Here is an 18,043-nt window from a genome sequence, read left to right on the forward strand (position 1 = left end):
AGATAGAAGGGGCAGTTGCCAGTAGTGCCGTGACGCGACGGATTGTATGCAAATGTCACAAACGGCAGCATTATGTCCCAGTCGCGGTGATCATCAGAAACGTACATTGACAGCAAGTCATTCAATGTCCGGTTAAGGCTCTCGGTAAGCCCGTTCGTCAGTGGATGGTCGGCAGTTGTCATAGAATGACGAACGTTGCACAACCTTAGGATCTCGTCGACTATACGCGCAAGAAAGCAACGGCCACGGTCGGTGAGCAGTTGGCGGGGAGCTCCATGGACGAGTATAACATCGTTGAGGAGGGAAAGAGTGACATCAGTTGCTCAACAGGTTGGTATTGCTCGTGTGACCGCGTAGCGTGTGGTGTAATCGGTGGCCACCGCAATCCATTTCTTCCCCGGTGCGGACAGTGGAAAAGGCCCTAAAAGATCCAGACCCACTCGAGAAAATGGGTCTATATGGATGTCGATCGTTTGCAGAAGTCCAGCTGGTAAACTAATTGTTTTCCGGCGTTGACAGCGGTCACAAGAAGCCACGTAACACCGGATTGCGCAGTATAGGCCAGGCCTAAAGAACCGACGGCGCACACTGTCGTATGTGCGAGAGACGCCCAGACGACCCGCTGTGGGAACGTCGTGAAGCTGTTCAAGGACGGCTGTGCGTAGGTGCTGAGGGACTACTAGTAGAAGGTCGGGGCCATCAGATCGCATACTGTGCCGGTATAAGCTGCCGTCATGGAGCACAAACAAACGAAGGGAATGGTCATGGCGATCGGCGCTAAGGCGATTGATAATTTTGCGAAGCTGAGGGTCTTGGCGTTGCTCACGGCGAATATTGGAGAAGTCAGAAATAGAGAGCACGCAAGCATCATTGTCACAATCAAGTTGGCTTGGTGGGTCGAATGGATGATGGGACAGGGACCACTGAAATATTGTACTCCTGTAAGCGCAAGGCCAACGCCCAAGGCGGCCAGTAGGGTCTTTGTGTGTAGAAAGCCAACACAATGCGCGGTGGTCAGTGACTACTGTGAATGGCCACCCATACAAGTAAGAGCGGAACTTCGTAATGGCCCAAACTGGGGCTAAGCACTCACGTTCAGTCAAGGAATAATACTGTTCGGCCGCAGAAAGGAGTCGAGTCGGCTGCCATAGTCGATGACGCGAGGGGAAACGAGCTGATGTTTTCCGAGAACGGCACCAATTCTATCCCCACTTGCGTCAGTGCTTACTTCTGCGGGCGCTGACGGATTGAAGTGAGCCAGCACCGGCGGACCGGTTAGGCGGAGAATAATAGCGGCGAAGGCGGCCGATAGTTCGTGGCCCCACGAAAAGGCGACCTCTTTTTTCAGAAGCTCCGTAAGTGGGCGGGTAATTTCCGCGAAGTTTGGTGCAAATCGCAGGAAATATGAGAAAAGTCCGAGGAAGCTATGCACGTCGCTGCGAGATTTCGGGATAGGAAAACCACTTACATCGAGAATTTCGCGAATTTTGTCGGGGTCCGGCTGGATGCCATGGGTGTTGACTAAATATCCTAGGACATCGGTTCCCTGCCACCTAAGCTACACTCCTTGGAGTTCAACTGAAGGCGAGCTCTTCGGAAGACGCCAAGAATAACCAAAACACGATGGAGGTGGCCCTCAAATGTTGATGAAAATACGATGACCTCATCGAGGTAGCACAGACATGTGTTCCATTTGAACCCGCGTAGTAACGAGTTCATCAAGCGCTCGAAGGTCGCAGGGGAATTACATAAGCCGAAAGTCATCACCTTGAATTGATAGAGGCAATCCGGGGTGACAAAAGCACTTTTCGCGATCTCTTTCGTCAACAGAGATCTGCCAATATACAGAACTGAGGTTAATAGAGAAGTTTCTGGTACCATGCAGGCAGTCGAGGGCGTCTTTGATCCTTGCAGGAGGGTACATGTCTTTCTTTGTTATCTTATTAAGGTGTCGATAATCTGCGCATAACTTTCAGCTGTTGTCTTTGTTTTGATGAGTACTACCGGAGACGCCCAGGGGCTGCTCGACGCCTCAATAATGTTGCTGGCCAACATTTTCTCCACTTATTCTTGAATGATCCAGCGTTCGGAAACAGCAACTCTGTAAGGCCGTAGATGAATAGGGCGGGCATCTCAGTATCGATGCGATGTGTAACGACAGACGTTTGGCCCAGGGATCCGTGACCGAAATAAAAAATGTCGCTGTATGACCGCAAAAGGCCGGCACAGGCTCTGCCCTATTCGGGACGCAGGCCAGAGGCAACCATAGCTGAGATGCGGTCCTCCGGGCTTTGTGACGGGACTGGTTAGGCAGGTACCTCGGCGTCATGGTCAGACAGTACTGCTGATATAGTAAAGCTGGACAAAGGTGAGAGCTCGGCAAGAAAACCTCTCTCCGGGAGAACTTGCGAAGACATGCTAAAGTTGAGTACGGGAATGTAGGTGTGGTTATTCGCGACGTGCACAATGTTATAATGTAGGACGATATTGCGCTGTAGAGCGACGTCGGTGATGGGGTTTACAACGTAGTCGCCGTCAGGAAGGGAAGGAAAAGGTTACATGGGCACGTATACTGCCGCCTCGGGAGGTAGGCGAGTAAATGTACTAGAGCGGAGGCGAGGCTGGGAATGGTCAGCACTAGGATCGTGAACACAATGGACCAGGGCTAGGCGCAGACGTCCGGAGGAACAGTCAATAAAAGCGGAATGGGCTGATAAAAAGTATAGGCCTAAAATGAAGGCTTGAGGACAAGTAGTAAGGACGGCGAAGAGCACAGGGACGTGGTGGCCGGCGATGCTAGCGCGCGAGGTGCCCATTCCGATGATGGTAGCGGTGTTGCCATCAGCAACACGAACTGCAGAGGTGTTAGCGGACGCAAGAACTTTTTGAGGCGTTGGCGGAACGAAGAGCTAAGGACTGAAATATGGGCTCCAGTGTCAATGAGAGCGGGAACAGGGACTCTATCTACGGGGGCATTGATCAAATTGCTGCGTGGTGCGATGGTCGAAACACAATTGGCTGTCCGGGTTGGTAACACAGCGCCACGTCCGGGCGCTGCGTTCCCTAGTTTCCCGAGTAGGGGCCTTGGTACGTTGGGGACAAGCTGCGGCGAGGAGTAGGTGATCGGGTACGGTAGGCTCGAGGCGATGGCGAACGGCTAGGACAAGAAGACAAGGCTTTCACACAACAGGCCTTTCCTGCAGGCACCAGCAGCCCACACTGCTTGAACGTCGTCGTCGTCTTCACCAAAAACTACCGAGATTCTTCTTTTTCCTTCTTATGCGCATATGAGCGCATGGATCGCCTAACGTAACAATATTGTTGCGACTGGATCGGTTATCATGGTCCTCATTCTTTTCAACCAACCGAGCCACAGTTCTAGTTAGTGTTTTAATTTCGGAACGCGCTAACTGTTAAGCTAGATGGTGACGCTTCAATTGCAGCCACGCGGGTTTCAAGCATATCAAAACGTGAGTTAACGAATGCTTGGAATGGCTTAATATTGCCACGGTCCTCAGACATATGCTTGTGTCGTTCAACAACTTCGGCATGCATGGTCACAATGTTATCAGTTTCAGTTGGACACGTTACAGCAGCCGATTGTTGAGCGGTCTTTGCAGAGCACGTGGACAGTACAGAAGTGCTGTAATTAGGCTGATTACATTTTGATAAGTTTCCGGGCTTCGTTGGGGGGTCAGATTAAGGAGGTCCTGGATTGAGCTCCACGTCTCCACTCAACAATAGGTGGCTGATATAATACATGGCGTTCCAACACAAACCAACTGCGTCTTGTGGGCAAAGAAACAGCAGCAATGATCGATTGTCTGATTTTAGGCACCGAGTATTCTCAAGGTAACATACCTGCACAATGAAGGGACAGTGCTTTAGCATTGTGTCACAGCCGCTGTTGCTTTGTCCACTGAAGAACGAGATCTCGTATGGCGCTTTTAAGCTCTTGGCTGGTGACGTCGCGCTGCTCCCGAAGTCGACGGTGCGCTCACAAGCACCAAAGTTCCATGGAACACTCAGGAGCCGAGCCGTTGATCCACCCGGCAAGCCGTAGCTATGGCACACAGGGGCGATGCACTGGCGAAGGTTTCAGCATGCTGCTCGTAAGTCGATGACCCGTCTGCGAAGCATGCGCAGATGACGCCACTTGGAGTATTGTTCCATGAAACCAGCTTGTCGATGCATCCAAGGATCTGCACAGGAAGAGACACCACTTTAGCACTGAGTCACAGCCGCTATTGCTTTGACGTTATTATTGAAAAACCTGGACACTGATCTGTTTTAGCGCATGAGGGCCGTGAGTTCCATATAGTTATAGCTGAAAACAGAAGGTTTTGCTTGTCATAGATAGTGTTAATTATGGGCAGTAGCAAATTGCCGCAAAATTGAACAAAGATGAAAAAAGAGCAGTAATTACAATATCACCATTAGCAGAACTGTTGTGGCGAAGCAGACTCAGCAAAGAAAGGATAATAAGATTCCGGTATAGGGGGAGGGGGGGGGGGGAGAGGACCGAGGAAAGCTAAATATTCGAACTGCACTATTTTGTAAATGATGAATGCTTGATATATTAATGAGATATGCAGTTCCCCAAGTTGATATGCAGTATGTTAATTGATTGTGAATATGTTAAAAAAAGTGCCCGGGGGATATGTTGCTGAAAGTAATGATGTGTTCTAAGAAGCACCCCAATACAAAAAGCCCATTCTGACAATGATTCCGACTGCATACTAAATCTCAGATGTTTGTCTCGTGGGACACTAAGAAATGCAGTGCATTCAGAAAGTGGTATAATTTGGTTATCCAAATAAAGTAGAGCAATATTAATCGCCTGTTTATGATTGCGAATTAAACATCGTAAAATTTCTTTTTCTTTAAAGGATTGATTTCAATCTAGTTACCTGAAACCAGTCAGCTGTAAGTTTTAGTTCAGCTTCAAAGTTTTGATTAGATCATTTATATTTCTGTCACTAGTATATAATGTAGTGTCATCAGCGCATAAAATGCAGTTAGATTTGGTGAAATAACCAGAAAAATTCTTGATGCATGCTAAAAAATACAGTCGTCCTAAAATTGAACCCTGAGGCGTACATTGGTTAATGGATGCTGGGTGCAATAAAATGTCGGCCAAGTTTATTATTTCGAAATGATCAGTAAGGCAACTGCGTATAAATGTTAAAGTTCGGCCAAAGGTTCCCAGAGACTCCAGTTAGGAAAAAAGAACGGTGTTGTTAATTGGCAAGTCCCCTGGAAGTCATCCACACCGAAATGTTTAGAATGCATTATCATTTAAGCTCACACATAGCTGAACATTCTACAACCAGCGCACAAGCAAAAACTGGTTCGCACGAAGAGAAAAAAAAAGAAGGAAAGTAAAAGGAAGAAACGGAGAAATTACAAAAGACGCTCATAGGAGGAGGGCACAAATTGTATATGAAAGGAAAAAAAATAGTACCGACAAAAATAAAGCAAAGAAAGACGGGAAAAAAGAAACTGGAGGGAAAGGTGAATATACATGAGGAAACGAAATTATAAGAGAAAGCGCGGAGAAACTAACGATTAACAGAAAAAGAACAAAGCGAAATAAAACTGAAACGAAAGCCACACTGGAATGAAGTGAATGGAACAAAATTAAGAAACGGCGAGTCTCTGAAATTTCATCTACATGCGGAAGTCGTTTCCTCGACATATCCAGCGTTCTTTAATCTTTTTCAACGTTGACATTTTTGCTTTCCGGGTAAACATATCCCCAATGACTACCTTTTTGAGAGGTGGGAGTAGCGCTACAAATAAACGCAGAAAACCTCATTTAATAAATAATAGACGGCTAGATGGGCCGATGCGATGAACAATCATAAGCAGGGTGAGCTTTCGGGAGAAAGCTTTTGCATTTTATGTTGTTTTTGTTTGATGGCGTTACATTCAGGCATTGCTTTATGGTAATTCGTCTGGATGTCTTTATGGTGCGCTAAGGCCTTTTTTTTTGCTGTGGCTGTTTGATATTTGGAGCATTTAACCTTCGTTTTATTTTGACTGTATTTATGGCTGACTAACCATTGTTATGCTTTAATATTGTGTGCACGTTTCGCTTTCTTTGGTGCGCCGCGTCCGATCAGCAGGTGACGCGCGTTCAGTTTCAGCCAATCCAGTCTATACAAAGTCTATACAATCTATACAATCCAATCTATACAACTTGAGTGCCCTGGTGACGCAAGGGCAGTAGTTGGGAAAAATCAAGCCCTGCCTTTGGAACGACGCAGCTTGTCAGTGTGTCCGCGCAGTGGGATTTCTCTTTTCGCGCATGGGGAGTCAATCATACTAAACAGGAACCCGGCCCCGCGGGCTGCACGCGTGAGAAGCGCTATTGTACCCAAACGGGTAGCAAACTGATGCAGAGTGGCCGTCAACATGAAGCACCGCATCGTTGTAAATCTTCTCGCGCGTCGCTTAGCATTGATTCGCGGACCAGTTAAATGCAATGGCGTTCCACAGGTGCATGATCACGCGGAAGCATTTTCCCGCTAAGTGTGATTGACAGTGTACGCTTTCCTATTCAGCGTTTTATTTTTTTTACCCCGGAAATGACCATTACCCTAGACTGTGCATGTTGCCATAAACTAATGCGCATAAATGGACAGGGTTATGTGCATCGGTGTATTATCATCTACCTGTCTCGTGGGATGATACGCACTTATCTTTTCACGCAGTATTATCGGCATGGTTTAACTGCATGATAATGAAGCAAAAGCGATATACTGCATCTGAATCTGAACGCCGGCGGTGGCTAGCTTCGGCTACGTCAGTCACCAAGAATGTTCGAATGCATGTTTATCGACGAATCACCGATATTTAAAGGTGTTGAGTGCAACTCTAGTTAATATCTGAATTTTCTGTGGCCTGGGGCTTACCAAACCACACAAAAGTATTTGTAAACCAAACGATACAATTTTTCGGCATCCGCTTTGTTCCTCCGGTCACTGAGCTCGATACTCGTGTCTATTGAAATAGTGTACACGAAATCTATGGGCATAATAACGCAAATGTCTTACTAGCCCCATAATGCGAAATCCGTCTGCCATTGCTGTAGTTGTAATAGATGCAGTTGGGATTGTCAACAGGCGACGGGGTTCATAACGATGGCGTACGGCATCACTAATGGACCTCCATGTGGTGGAAGATTTCACAACTTCTATATCAAACATGTGTTTCATTTGCAGTATTCCGGGTGGTGCCATTCTATTTCTTTTACCCTTCAGAACGCCGTCGCAAGCCTAGTTTGCGATTGAAATCAAAATGATGACATATGCCATACCGTCTTTATCAAAAGTAACAATACATGCGCGAACGGCCGGCGCGAGCAAGAGCGCGGTCGTGAGGTGGCATTGCGTTTGCGGGAGCCTGCTGGCGAGTGCACATTCAACAGCAGCTACGCACGGAAAGGCTGAACGGGTTTATGAGACTCGAGGAACGTTACAGCTGAAGAGAAAGAATGGCAACGAAATATTCGCAGTTGATTGGCACAGAATAGGAGCGGAAAATGGCATTGCCCCTCGTAACCGCCGATGACCTCTCACATCCACGTATTAGCGGCATTTGAATGCAAGAACTAAAACGTTTAAGAACGCCGTCGTAAACAATGGAATCGACAGATTTGCGATGTGGCTCCAGCACTGGCTAAGCGGCGCCCGCGCATCCGTCATGATCCATGTCCAGTCTCAGAATATCAAAAATTAGTCTTAGCTACTGGCTTTTCTGTCCACCTTTTTGAACAGCCGTTTTAAACCCCGCTACCATCAGGTCAGCAAGCCTGCTAAGTTCTTAAAGTGTTAACTTGAGTTGTGTGGAGCGCGGAAAGCAGCGCAGAGAGAGAGACATCTTTCGCGTTCGCAAGAGCCTTTTGCGCACCAGCGCATGAAAATATAACCAAGTGTAACCCAGTTACAGACACGCGCACAACCAATTTAGTGGAAGGCATACATAGTCTGTTAAATTTTCATGCGCTAGCGCGCGAAAGGGCTCCTGCATAACGCGAAAGATTTCTGAGAAAGAGAGACAGAAACAGAAGAACGGAGTATAGCTGGGAGGTTAACTTGTCAATGCCCAGGGGGGCCAATTTGCACATACAGACGGGGATCAAATGAGAAAAGGGAAAGAAAGCGAAAGATGACTGGAAATCGTGGTATGAAGCTATGGTGACGCCGCGTGCACATGTTCATTAGTGTCGTAACGGTAAAATGCAAAGCAATAAAGAAAGATTCTTTTTTGGCTGGATTAAAAAACAGTCAAGGAAAAAGTCAGTTAACAACATCATATGATTACAGCGTAGTGTCATAACGTGCTCTTGAGTAATTATTTTTATTTTCCGAATAATAAGCAAATGGTGAGCCTGTATGCACACATCTGCAAAACCTTACGTGAAATACATCATAAGTGACAAGCAAACATGTTCCATATACATGGCGCGTACATTACCTTATTAAAAAAGAAGCTGCCAGTAAATTTGCTTGCTTCTTCCATAGTGGGAAGACTCCATTTCGTTGACATTGAAGTGTATGCATAGTGCTAGACAAATATGGCAGTGTTGGAGCTGAAGTTTAAGGCAGTACTTGGCGATCTATCGATGCCTGTCAGGGTTAGTAATGTTAACAATTTCACTTGGTAACGCATTCCACATTTCGATAGCCTTAGGAAAAAACGAGTATTTAAACGTGTTGCAACGCGCCAAGAATGGTCTTATGCAATAGTTATGGTTACCTCGGGTGGATCGACGCTGGAGTGTTAACAGGTAGTCTTCCTTATGTATGTTTAATCTATGATGATAAATGTTGTAAAGGAACTTCATTACAGTCGTTTTCCGGCGACAAAACAAGATCTGTATTTGTGCAGTGATGCGCATGGCTGTTACGCTTTCATGACATGAGTATTTTGAATATATGAATCGTAGTGCTTTCGACTGAATTGTTTCTAACTTTTCGATCAGGTACGCTTGATGGGGATCCCAGATTATGTTTGCATACTCAAGGATAGGTCGTACTAATGTTTTATAGGCTGTTAACTTCACGTGCGGTGGAGCCATTGCTAGTCTGCGGTGAAGAAAACCAAGCTGCTTGAATGCGTTGCTACATATGTTCTCGATGTGTGCATGCCATTTAAGGTCTTGGGTTAGTGTGATCCCCAGGTATTTTGCTTTGGCTACGTGTGGTATCGGGGAGCCAGATAATGTGTAGTTGTAAGACAAAGGAATTTTTTTCTTGTTATGTTTAAATGCGCCGTTTTCGATATGTTAATTTGCATGTCCCATGCTGCACACCAGTCAGAAATGTTTTTTAATGAAGACTGAAGTTTCATTTGCTCACCAGAGCTGTTCACGGCTGTATAAATCACGCAGTCATCTGCAGAAAGTCTCATTGTCACTCCATGTTCGGCACACAAATAGATATCATTTACATATATGAGAAACAGCAGGGGCCCAAGAACGGAGCCCTGCGGGACCCCCGAAGGACTTCAAGGTAATCTGAGTCGAAACCATTTATTGACATGAACTGTTTACGGTTGGAAAGATAGGCTTCTATCCATGCTACTATTTTCAGATCAATACCTATCGTTTCTAGTTTTAAAATCAATTTTTTATGGTGAACACGATCGAAAGCTTTAGCGAAATTTATGAGGATTGTATCAGCCTGTAGTCGAGAAATAATTATTGATGCCAGGTCAGTGTGATTTCAAACAGTTGAGTAGCTGTTGACAATTTATTTCGAAAGCCATGTAGTCTGGGGAATAGAAGGTTGTTCTCTTCTAAGTATGTTATGATAGCATTATGAATTATATGCTCCATTACCTTGCAACAAGAACTGATTAATGATATAGGTTGGTATGCGTTCCCCAGCAATTTGCTGCCGCCCTTGTGAATAGGGTTCACCTTTGAATGGAGCCAATCTTGTGGAACAGTACCTGTTTTAAGTGACTCGGTACATTTTGCGCACAGAAAAGGAGCAGTCTACTCAGCATAGCGTCTGATGAATACGTTTGAGATGCCATCAGGACCAGGACACTTTTTCGTATCTATTTGCAAGAGTAAGTTAATTACGCCTGTTTGTGTTATCACCACTTCGGGCATGTGGCTAGTGTGCTGGGCAGGGGTTGCATTCACCGGTGTTGCACGTGTGAAGACAGATTGGAAGTATGAATTTAAATAGTTTGCAATCGCTCACTGATATTTATGATACATCCGTCAACTTATATTTTTGAGATCGCGTCATCAGATTTTGAAGAATAGCGCCAACATTTCTGTGGTTGTGTAGACATAAAGTTCGACATTGTGCTTGAAAAAAACCTTACTCTCGCCTCTTTAATTTTTTTCATGAACAGGGGGGGGGGAGTTCACATATTTCCGCAAGTGATTTTTTACTTCTACGAATTCTCACGAGTTTTCGCTTTAGGTGAATAATATTGCGGGTAATATATGGCGTTTTACGTTGTCTTCTTTTCGTCTTGGATGGAATGAATTTTTCTTCCCAGTATATTATCGTTTCCTTGAGCTTTAGCCGTAATTAAACAACTGACCGGTTTTCCAAAATATAAATATCCGACTTTAAATCTATAAAGTCGATGATGCTCACGTCATAAGCCCGACTATAACCTTTCGTTACAATACGTGTCTGCTCAAGGTGGACTGCGGTGCTCTGCTGTCCCATCTGTGGAAATGTTAATGCGAGTAACTTATGGTCTGATATACTTTCCGCAATGACAAGTTCCGGGGTTCACATGCTAGATACAATAACAAGATTGAGCACTGAGGTAGTATAGCCCCGAATGCGTGTCGGCAATAGTAACCAGCTGCTGTAAACAAAAAACTGAACATTATGTTTAAAAGCAGTTCGCAATTGGTCACTTCCTTTCTTCCAGGAGTTAAGGTGGTCCAATCAATTCCGGGTAAATTGAAATCTCCAGATAATATGATTTTAGTCCGTTCTTTCATTTTAGAATTCAAATAGTCATGCCCTTTCAAAAGATAGTCATCTGTTGCGTTCGGGCACCTAAAAATACCACCGATTACTGCTTATCATTACCCGTTGTTATCATGCACCAAACACTTTAATGGCCGTCCATGCCTTCCTCTTCCTTGAAGTAGAGGTTCTGATTAATGGCAATAGCAACCCCACCACCACGGCTGTTCCGATCAGAAGAAGTGTGTAAGACTCAGGGACGATTTCCGAGTCATGTATGGAAGAGTGCAACCACGTTTCTGTAATTATTAGTACGTCTGAACTGTAAAGCAGGAATAATTCTTATAATTTATCATCCTTATTAACAATGCTCCTAGCATTGAAACTCAGAATGATTAATGGTATATTGTGAAAACGTCATTCAGCGGGAGCACCATGAGATTTCGAAAATGTGTTTTTCGTTTGCTTCACTGGTACCCTTTTATCCTCTGTGGGATCCCATGCGTACATATTATTGTTTATTTTGAGCTTGTCAAAAACTAAACTTACTTTATCCCCATTGTCACGATTCAATTTAAATACTGCCATAATTTTTTGCGTATTTCGCGCACAGGAACCGAGAAATTCTCAGATATTGATATTCCACTGTTCTTTAGCTTATGGCAACTTTGAAAAACCTTAACCTTTTCAGTGAAATCATAAAAGCGCAAGATGACAGGGCGTTCATTGCCAGCATCTTTCCTGCCAACACGATGGATGCGTTTTATGGATCTGACCTGGACTTCCAATTTGCTTCTCAAGAGATTGTTTTCTACTTTTTTTTGAAGCTCGGAGGCACTCTCGTTATTTTCCTCTTTCAATCCATAGGTCACAATATTATTTCTACGGCTCCTATTTTCCAGGGCATCCAGTCTTTTAGTGATATGGAACAATTCCTTATGCATCACCACTACAGATTCCTCACATTTCTGCACTTTTTCATTACATAGCTTTAGGGACGCTAATGTGTCTTCTATTTCAGTGAGCCTGAACTGAACACCCTCAAGTTCACCTTGCAAAGCAGTTTGGGTAGCCTTAATTTCCGTGACAGTGCTCAGAATTTGATCCAGTTTCTGTTCATCAGGCACAGGGTTCTCCTCCACATCGCCACTTAGCTTCAACAGCATGCAAAGCACTCGCGATTACTCATGGCAGCAACAAAAAATACACTGGGGGATCGGCAGCACGACAAGGCAGGCACAATCGCTTCTAAGGCAACTTGTGAATGACCATTTGTCACTAACCTGTGCAAAGAAAAGTACGAAGTTCAGCATCATGCGTCTAACGGTGCCGCCGAGCCCGCTGAAGAGATCTGCTGTCCGTCCAGTCTTTTTAGGCCGTTCCCACGAAGTCTCGGATGTTGCCGCTGCGCCAAACGATGTGTCCAAACGAGGTAACGGTGATAGTCCTTCCATGCGGTTTCCATCTGATTGCACCGATATAAGCGACCCAAACACACCCGTATGCAAACTTGGTTGCCGATGTCGCGTCACCGACGTCACAAAAGACAGATGGCCCGGGGACACATGGAAGTCGCCACAGCCCGATCCACTGCATTCCAGTAGCGCCTGTGCAAAGAAAAGTACGAAGTTCAGCATCGTGCGTCTAACGGTGCCGCCGAGCCTGTCACAGCACCATATGACTCCTCGGGTGGTCGCACTTACGAACTGTCCAGACAGATAATTCGAAAGCGTCGCAGTGCTCTCTGAAATGCCTCATCTCGCGCAGATAAGCCGCTTGAGTTAGCAGACCGCCATTGCTTCGCTTGGCAACCTCACGGATCAATGATTTCTCTGCGAGAGCAAAGCGTTTGCGACGGGAAGACAGATAGTGCCCTCGTGCGGCTGTAAATTTGCGCTTCCATTTTAATCCTTCAAAAGGTTGCGCGGCTGAAAACTACTCTTATAGCGTCGTTTCAGTACTTTCTGTAATTACAGCAAGATGTCTCAGCTTACATCACCACCGAGAGTAATTTTGTACCAAACAGCGGTGAGTTGACAGTCTCCTGTACTCCACATCAAATTCGCGGCTTTATGCACTCGCCTAACGTGGCGCCCAACTTCTGCCATTTTCGTCAATGACAGGACATTGTTTATGTCATGAAACTTCATTTTGTCATAACAGTCTGATGTGTATGCATGACGTATTTACCGCTGCACAACGTGAACCAGTCAGATTACAGGAATAGTACCTTTTATCTCATCCGTAATACAAGCATAAGTGTTTTCCTCCCAATCATCTATACAGTTTTTTTTTTCCGTCCGCAGTTACTGATATCTACTATTCAGTCGGCGTGAATAGCTCTGCTAAAGATGTGTCTGCAACTTAACGTCATTTTGACGGCACTGCAAGAAGCCATTTCGACAGCTCAAAATTTTGCGCCACAAGATTGAAACACATGACCATTCTGAGAACCAATCAAACAAAACGGCGCCGAACAGCGGCCATGCGCTGAAAAGATCCCGAAACAGGTGACAAGCTTCTGGGCAGCACGAACAAACGATCCTTACTCGGGGGTCGCACGCTTCCCTGTGTACTGAAATTTAAGAAATTGAAGACGCGATATCCAAGCATCTTACAGATACTTAGATAAATTGTGCCATTGTTTATCACGCGATATCGTATGCAGGAACACGAAAAGTACTCTGACTGCTCAAGGAATCTACTCAAAATGACCGCCGACTAAGGAGCTGTACTGACGCTGCGATCAACAATACAATTCAACACTCATATGCACAAAGACGGGATGGGGTTGAGTACTATTTGCAGGCATTTCGATTTTCATCTTAAGCAAGAGCTATAAATTGATCGCGTTTTCGCTTACAGTGACTAGAGTCAGCGTCAAATGCAAAATGACCAAAATGAACTGCGCACAGCACGTCACCCGTTTCGGATGACTAGATCATAAGTGGTGAAAACTGAGATATAGTGCAGTTGAATTTTTTATTTGAAAGGCGCGATAAAATATTTCTAAGTAACAAACAACCCGTTTGGATTTTTGTTCAGGAGGGAATAATTCTGCGTTTTCGTGCTCGCGTTGCTGCCATCCTGTTCGTGTTTTTTTTTTTTATTCGGCATTTTTATCTTTTTTATTCGCGAGTGGCGCCCCCCTGTATTAGTTTCACCAGACTCACTGCGGTTCCAGGCGCGAGGCTCAGACCATTTTATAATCACCCACAGGTCGGCGGACGCACACATGTACCGACTCTCTCGGGCTCATTCACGCTCAGATCATGATCTGAGTCTTGATTAAGTCCGGACTCAAATTCAGATCGCATTGGCCCTAAATGGTAAGCTTTCGACGATGTGTATAACTAACAGAAATCGAGTAGCAGTCACCGCATCCCATCAATAGAGACAGAGTACACTAACTCCCAGAAGGGATCTTTCGTTTCCCGCAATCTTCATTAACGTACGCAGTTATCTTCAGAGGAGATTAGGCTCGTTTCTAACATCATCGCATCAACACAAGGCAACTTGCTTATTCTAACAGAAAACTGGCTACAAAATGACGTTAGTGATATCAAAGTTCTGGCGCAACTTGTCTGATATCAAAGTTCACCCAAGTGACCGTGAATTATCAAAGAGCGGTGGTGTTCTCATAGCAGATCGTCAGCAAATTTTATGTTTTGTTGTAAACGTCTAATTTAAGATCGGAATAATTTAGTTACTGTGTCGCTCATAACCAATTCAAGTGTTAGCATTTGCATTGAACTCCTGTAATGGCCGATTACAAAGAATATAGGGCTATTCTTCGCAACGACCTGGCGTTGGCGCGTCGTGCGTTAAAAATGTTGAGCGAGGACGAAGGCCGAACAGGTTGGACCAGAGAAGAATGATTGAGTCACGTTATGCTACCGACTGCCTACGGTCTCGCGAGCTTGTTCTGCGGAGGCCGCAGAGTGCCTGGGGCAGAGCATTGCCACGTTCTGCAGAATCGCCGATGCAGAGGAAAGCCATGAGCTAGTGGATCACAAGCCCAGCGCAGGCATCAACTTGGCCGAGTTGCAAGGCTCTTCCGCATGCCTGCCAACTCTGCTGACGTCCGCGGGAGACTCCTGATTTTTGACCGAACTTTCTGGTTGTACGACCACAGTCCTATATCTCCCGATAAGTCTCCTCTGCCCGCGCAAGTACGGTTCACATGGTTTAAGCAAAGCTGAGTTTTGGTACAGTTGGCAGGCCATGATTTACAGGGAGGTTTAGCGCCAGCAGACGAGCGACCGTCCTGTGTCACTCTCTTATCCTTGTCTCCTCGCTCTAAGCCCCCTGTAAATCGTGGTTTACATAAAACCGGCACCACGAAATCAGCAGCTGCGTCGTAATCATCAGCATCAATGTCTTTGGCCTTTCCAAGGATAAAATCAGGCAGAATGAGTAGGGGAATCTCAACGGACCACAGATCACAGAGCTGACGAGTGCCTGAACGGCACGAGCCCAGTATGCGAGTTCCATTTCGGGCCACCCACCTTATGTGCTCGATGTTTAGGTGCACATCGTACAAGAAAAAAATGAAGTAATGAGGTTAACAAAGAGGAGAGGATAACAAAATACTGTGAACGGGAAGGCCTCCTTTATCCGTTCAATCAGTTGTATGGCTTTATCAATATGATCGAGGATGTCACCACGAACTGAATGGACGCTTCTGTCAGGGCAAGCTACACTCTGACAGCGTAACGGATATGCTAGTTGGCAGCTGTTCAGAGCAGACTTTCCCTAGAAATCGTTCGTCGTGGTCACCGCTCCGATTCTCACAGCTGAAATAATGACGTTTTATGGCGTCACTCGTTTTATGGCGTCACATTGGGCGCCAGATGAAGGCCTCGCCTTCAAAAAACCGGTCCGCGAGCCATGGTCTCGACTGAAGAGTGACAAATCCAGTCTCTTAATAACCCCGCTTTATTCCGGATAAACTAAAATGCATTAAAAAGAAAGGAAACAACATCAGGCGCTACTGCGCTGAGAACATGCTGTTCATGCGCGCGACAATAGAACAGCGAAGAGAAGCGGGAAACATGTCAGGGCTTTACCGCGGCGAGACAAAACACACTGCGAAGCGAATAGGGCGAGCAATAAGGCCAAAGCGCTCACGGCGGAACAAGAAGCATTGCTCCTCGCGTTACAGCAACTCACGCGAATACGCCCAGGCTGTTTCTGCAGGCACTCCTTCCACCTTCGTGACGCCGGTCTGCTTTCCGTAGTCCCTGCACACCCCGCTGGCCCATGTCGCTCGCTGCTTGCCCCGCCGGGGCGAAAAAAGGCCTCGCGCCTTGCTTCGACGCGCGTATCTGCCCGCGTCTTTCACCGCTAACATCCCGCCCCCAAGATTATCTGCTCACTCATGCGCACTCGCGCTGCTCGCGCAAACACAACACAAATAGGAAAACGCGCGCGCGGTTTAAAACACCTAAAGAGGCTGCGGAGCCCCAAAACGGCTAATCTAAGACCGGAATAATTAAGTTACTGTGTCATTCATAACCAATAGCACTGTTACTGGGAGTCTGCTACAGGCGACCCCATTCGACCCATGACTTTTCTAACGAGCAAAATAACAACCTAATCTAACTCACAGCAAGCTACCCCAAGTGCCTCTATCCTCATTTTCGGGGATTTTACCTTCCCAAACATAGAATTGCGTAATCTTCCACCTGCCTCAATAGTAGGTTCCGCAAAAGGCAACTTTATTGCAATACATTTCAACGGTAATTTATCACAATTGCTTTCAGAACCAACGCGCACCTTATCGCAATCTAAAATCATTCTTGACTTTATTTTGGCTAGTAAACCCGATGCCGTCTCATTCATTACTTACCTTCAGAGAATTATAGACCAAAATGTCATTCCAGCCGCCTTCTTTTTTCTTGTAATGCCAAATATGACCTTGAAGAAGACTGTAACACTTTAAGAAAATAGTCATTAAGGGGCGATAAATCAAGAACTTAAGACCTACTTTCCTGCATAACAAGCTACATATGACATTCAATCGACACATGATAACTGGGCAATCTTTAAAAATAAATAAATGATTCACCTGATAAACATATACCAACCGTCAACATTCGTACAAGTAACCAAAAACCATGCTTTACTGATTCTTTAAAAAAAAATCGAAAAATAAGCGCCTCTATTGGGAAGATAGCGGCAACACAATTTGTTAGCAAAACTATATGTTAGGTAGCTCAAGATGAATATTTGACTGTCATTCGCAGCTTAAAACGTCCTTTTTATAATACTACACTTGCAAATTTGTTGCGTACTAACCCAAAATACGCACTTACCCTCACCAATGACACACGCGTTGAATGTGCTGGCACATTTAATTCCGCATTTTCCTCAGTATTCTCGAATGAAATCAAAAGGCCCTTTCTTTTTCTTTTTTCTTTTTGCAATATGAAAGGTGTCATACTAAGCATCGCAGTTTATGAAGACGGAATTTCATCCATAACTCTGAAGACTGCACTATCATCATCGTGTGGCATGAAGGTATGAACTATAAAATTCCAAGAAACACAAGACACCCGGCTGCTTATTGCCTGTCATTACTGTTCTCAGTCACTTTCTTCACTACCTTTCCGGATGATTGGTAAGTGGCATAGGTCATTCAAATCTACAAGAAAGACAACAGAAGCTCTTCATTAAATTATCGAACTATCTCGCTAACAAGCGTGTCATGCAAAATCAAAATACACGTCTACTGTCAAATTATTTTTTCTTAGATGGTAACAACTATTTTCACCCGTCACAGCATAGGTTTCGCATAGCTTTCTCCTGTGAAACCCAAATAACTATTTTCTTCATGACTTGCGTCTTAACCTGGTCATCGATGTGCGAATCGGTACAATCTATTTTGGATTTAGAGAAAGCATTTGATAAAGTGCCTAACTACCGCTTACAACTAAAAGTTCAACTACTAAACCTGGATCCTAATGGTCTGATGTGGATACGGGAATTTTTGTATATTCGTACGCAAATGGTTTCGGTCAACAATAATTTGTCTAGCCCCCTCCCAGTAACTTCCGGTATGCTGCAAGTATCTGCTCTTGCCTTCC

The 18,043-nt window shown here is 45.2% G+C and overlaps 1 protein-coding gene across 1 annotated transcript; it reads right to left on the reverse strand.

Moving 5' to 3' along the window:
- Positions 1 to 2,484: 2,484 nt before the first annotated feature.
- On the reverse strand, positions 2,485 to 16,283 carry LOC146170681 (uncharacterized). The gene is made up of 3 exons (XM_084586851.1): positions 16,128 to 16,283; positions 12,239 to 12,562; positions 2,485 to 4,202 (listed from the first exon to the last, which is right to left on the reverse strand). Exons 2-3 carry the CDS (start codon positions 12,407 to 12,409, stop codon positions 4,026 to 4,028), a joined length of 348 nt encoding a protein of 115 aa, XP_084442977.1. The 5' UTR covers positions 12,410 to 12,562; positions 16,128 to 16,283; the 3' UTR covers positions 2,485 to 4,025.
- Positions 16,284 to 18,043: the final 1,760 nt, after the last annotated feature.

Source organism: Amblyomma maculatum, unplaced genomic scaffold (assembly GCF_055883805.1).
Source record: "Amblyomma maculatum isolate TAMU_Amacu unplaced genomic scaffold, ASM5588380v1 scaffold_77, whole genome shotgun sequence".
Taxonomy (NCBI): Eukaryota; Metazoa; Arthropoda; class Arachnida; order Ixodida; family Ixodidae; genus Amblyomma; species Amblyomma maculatum.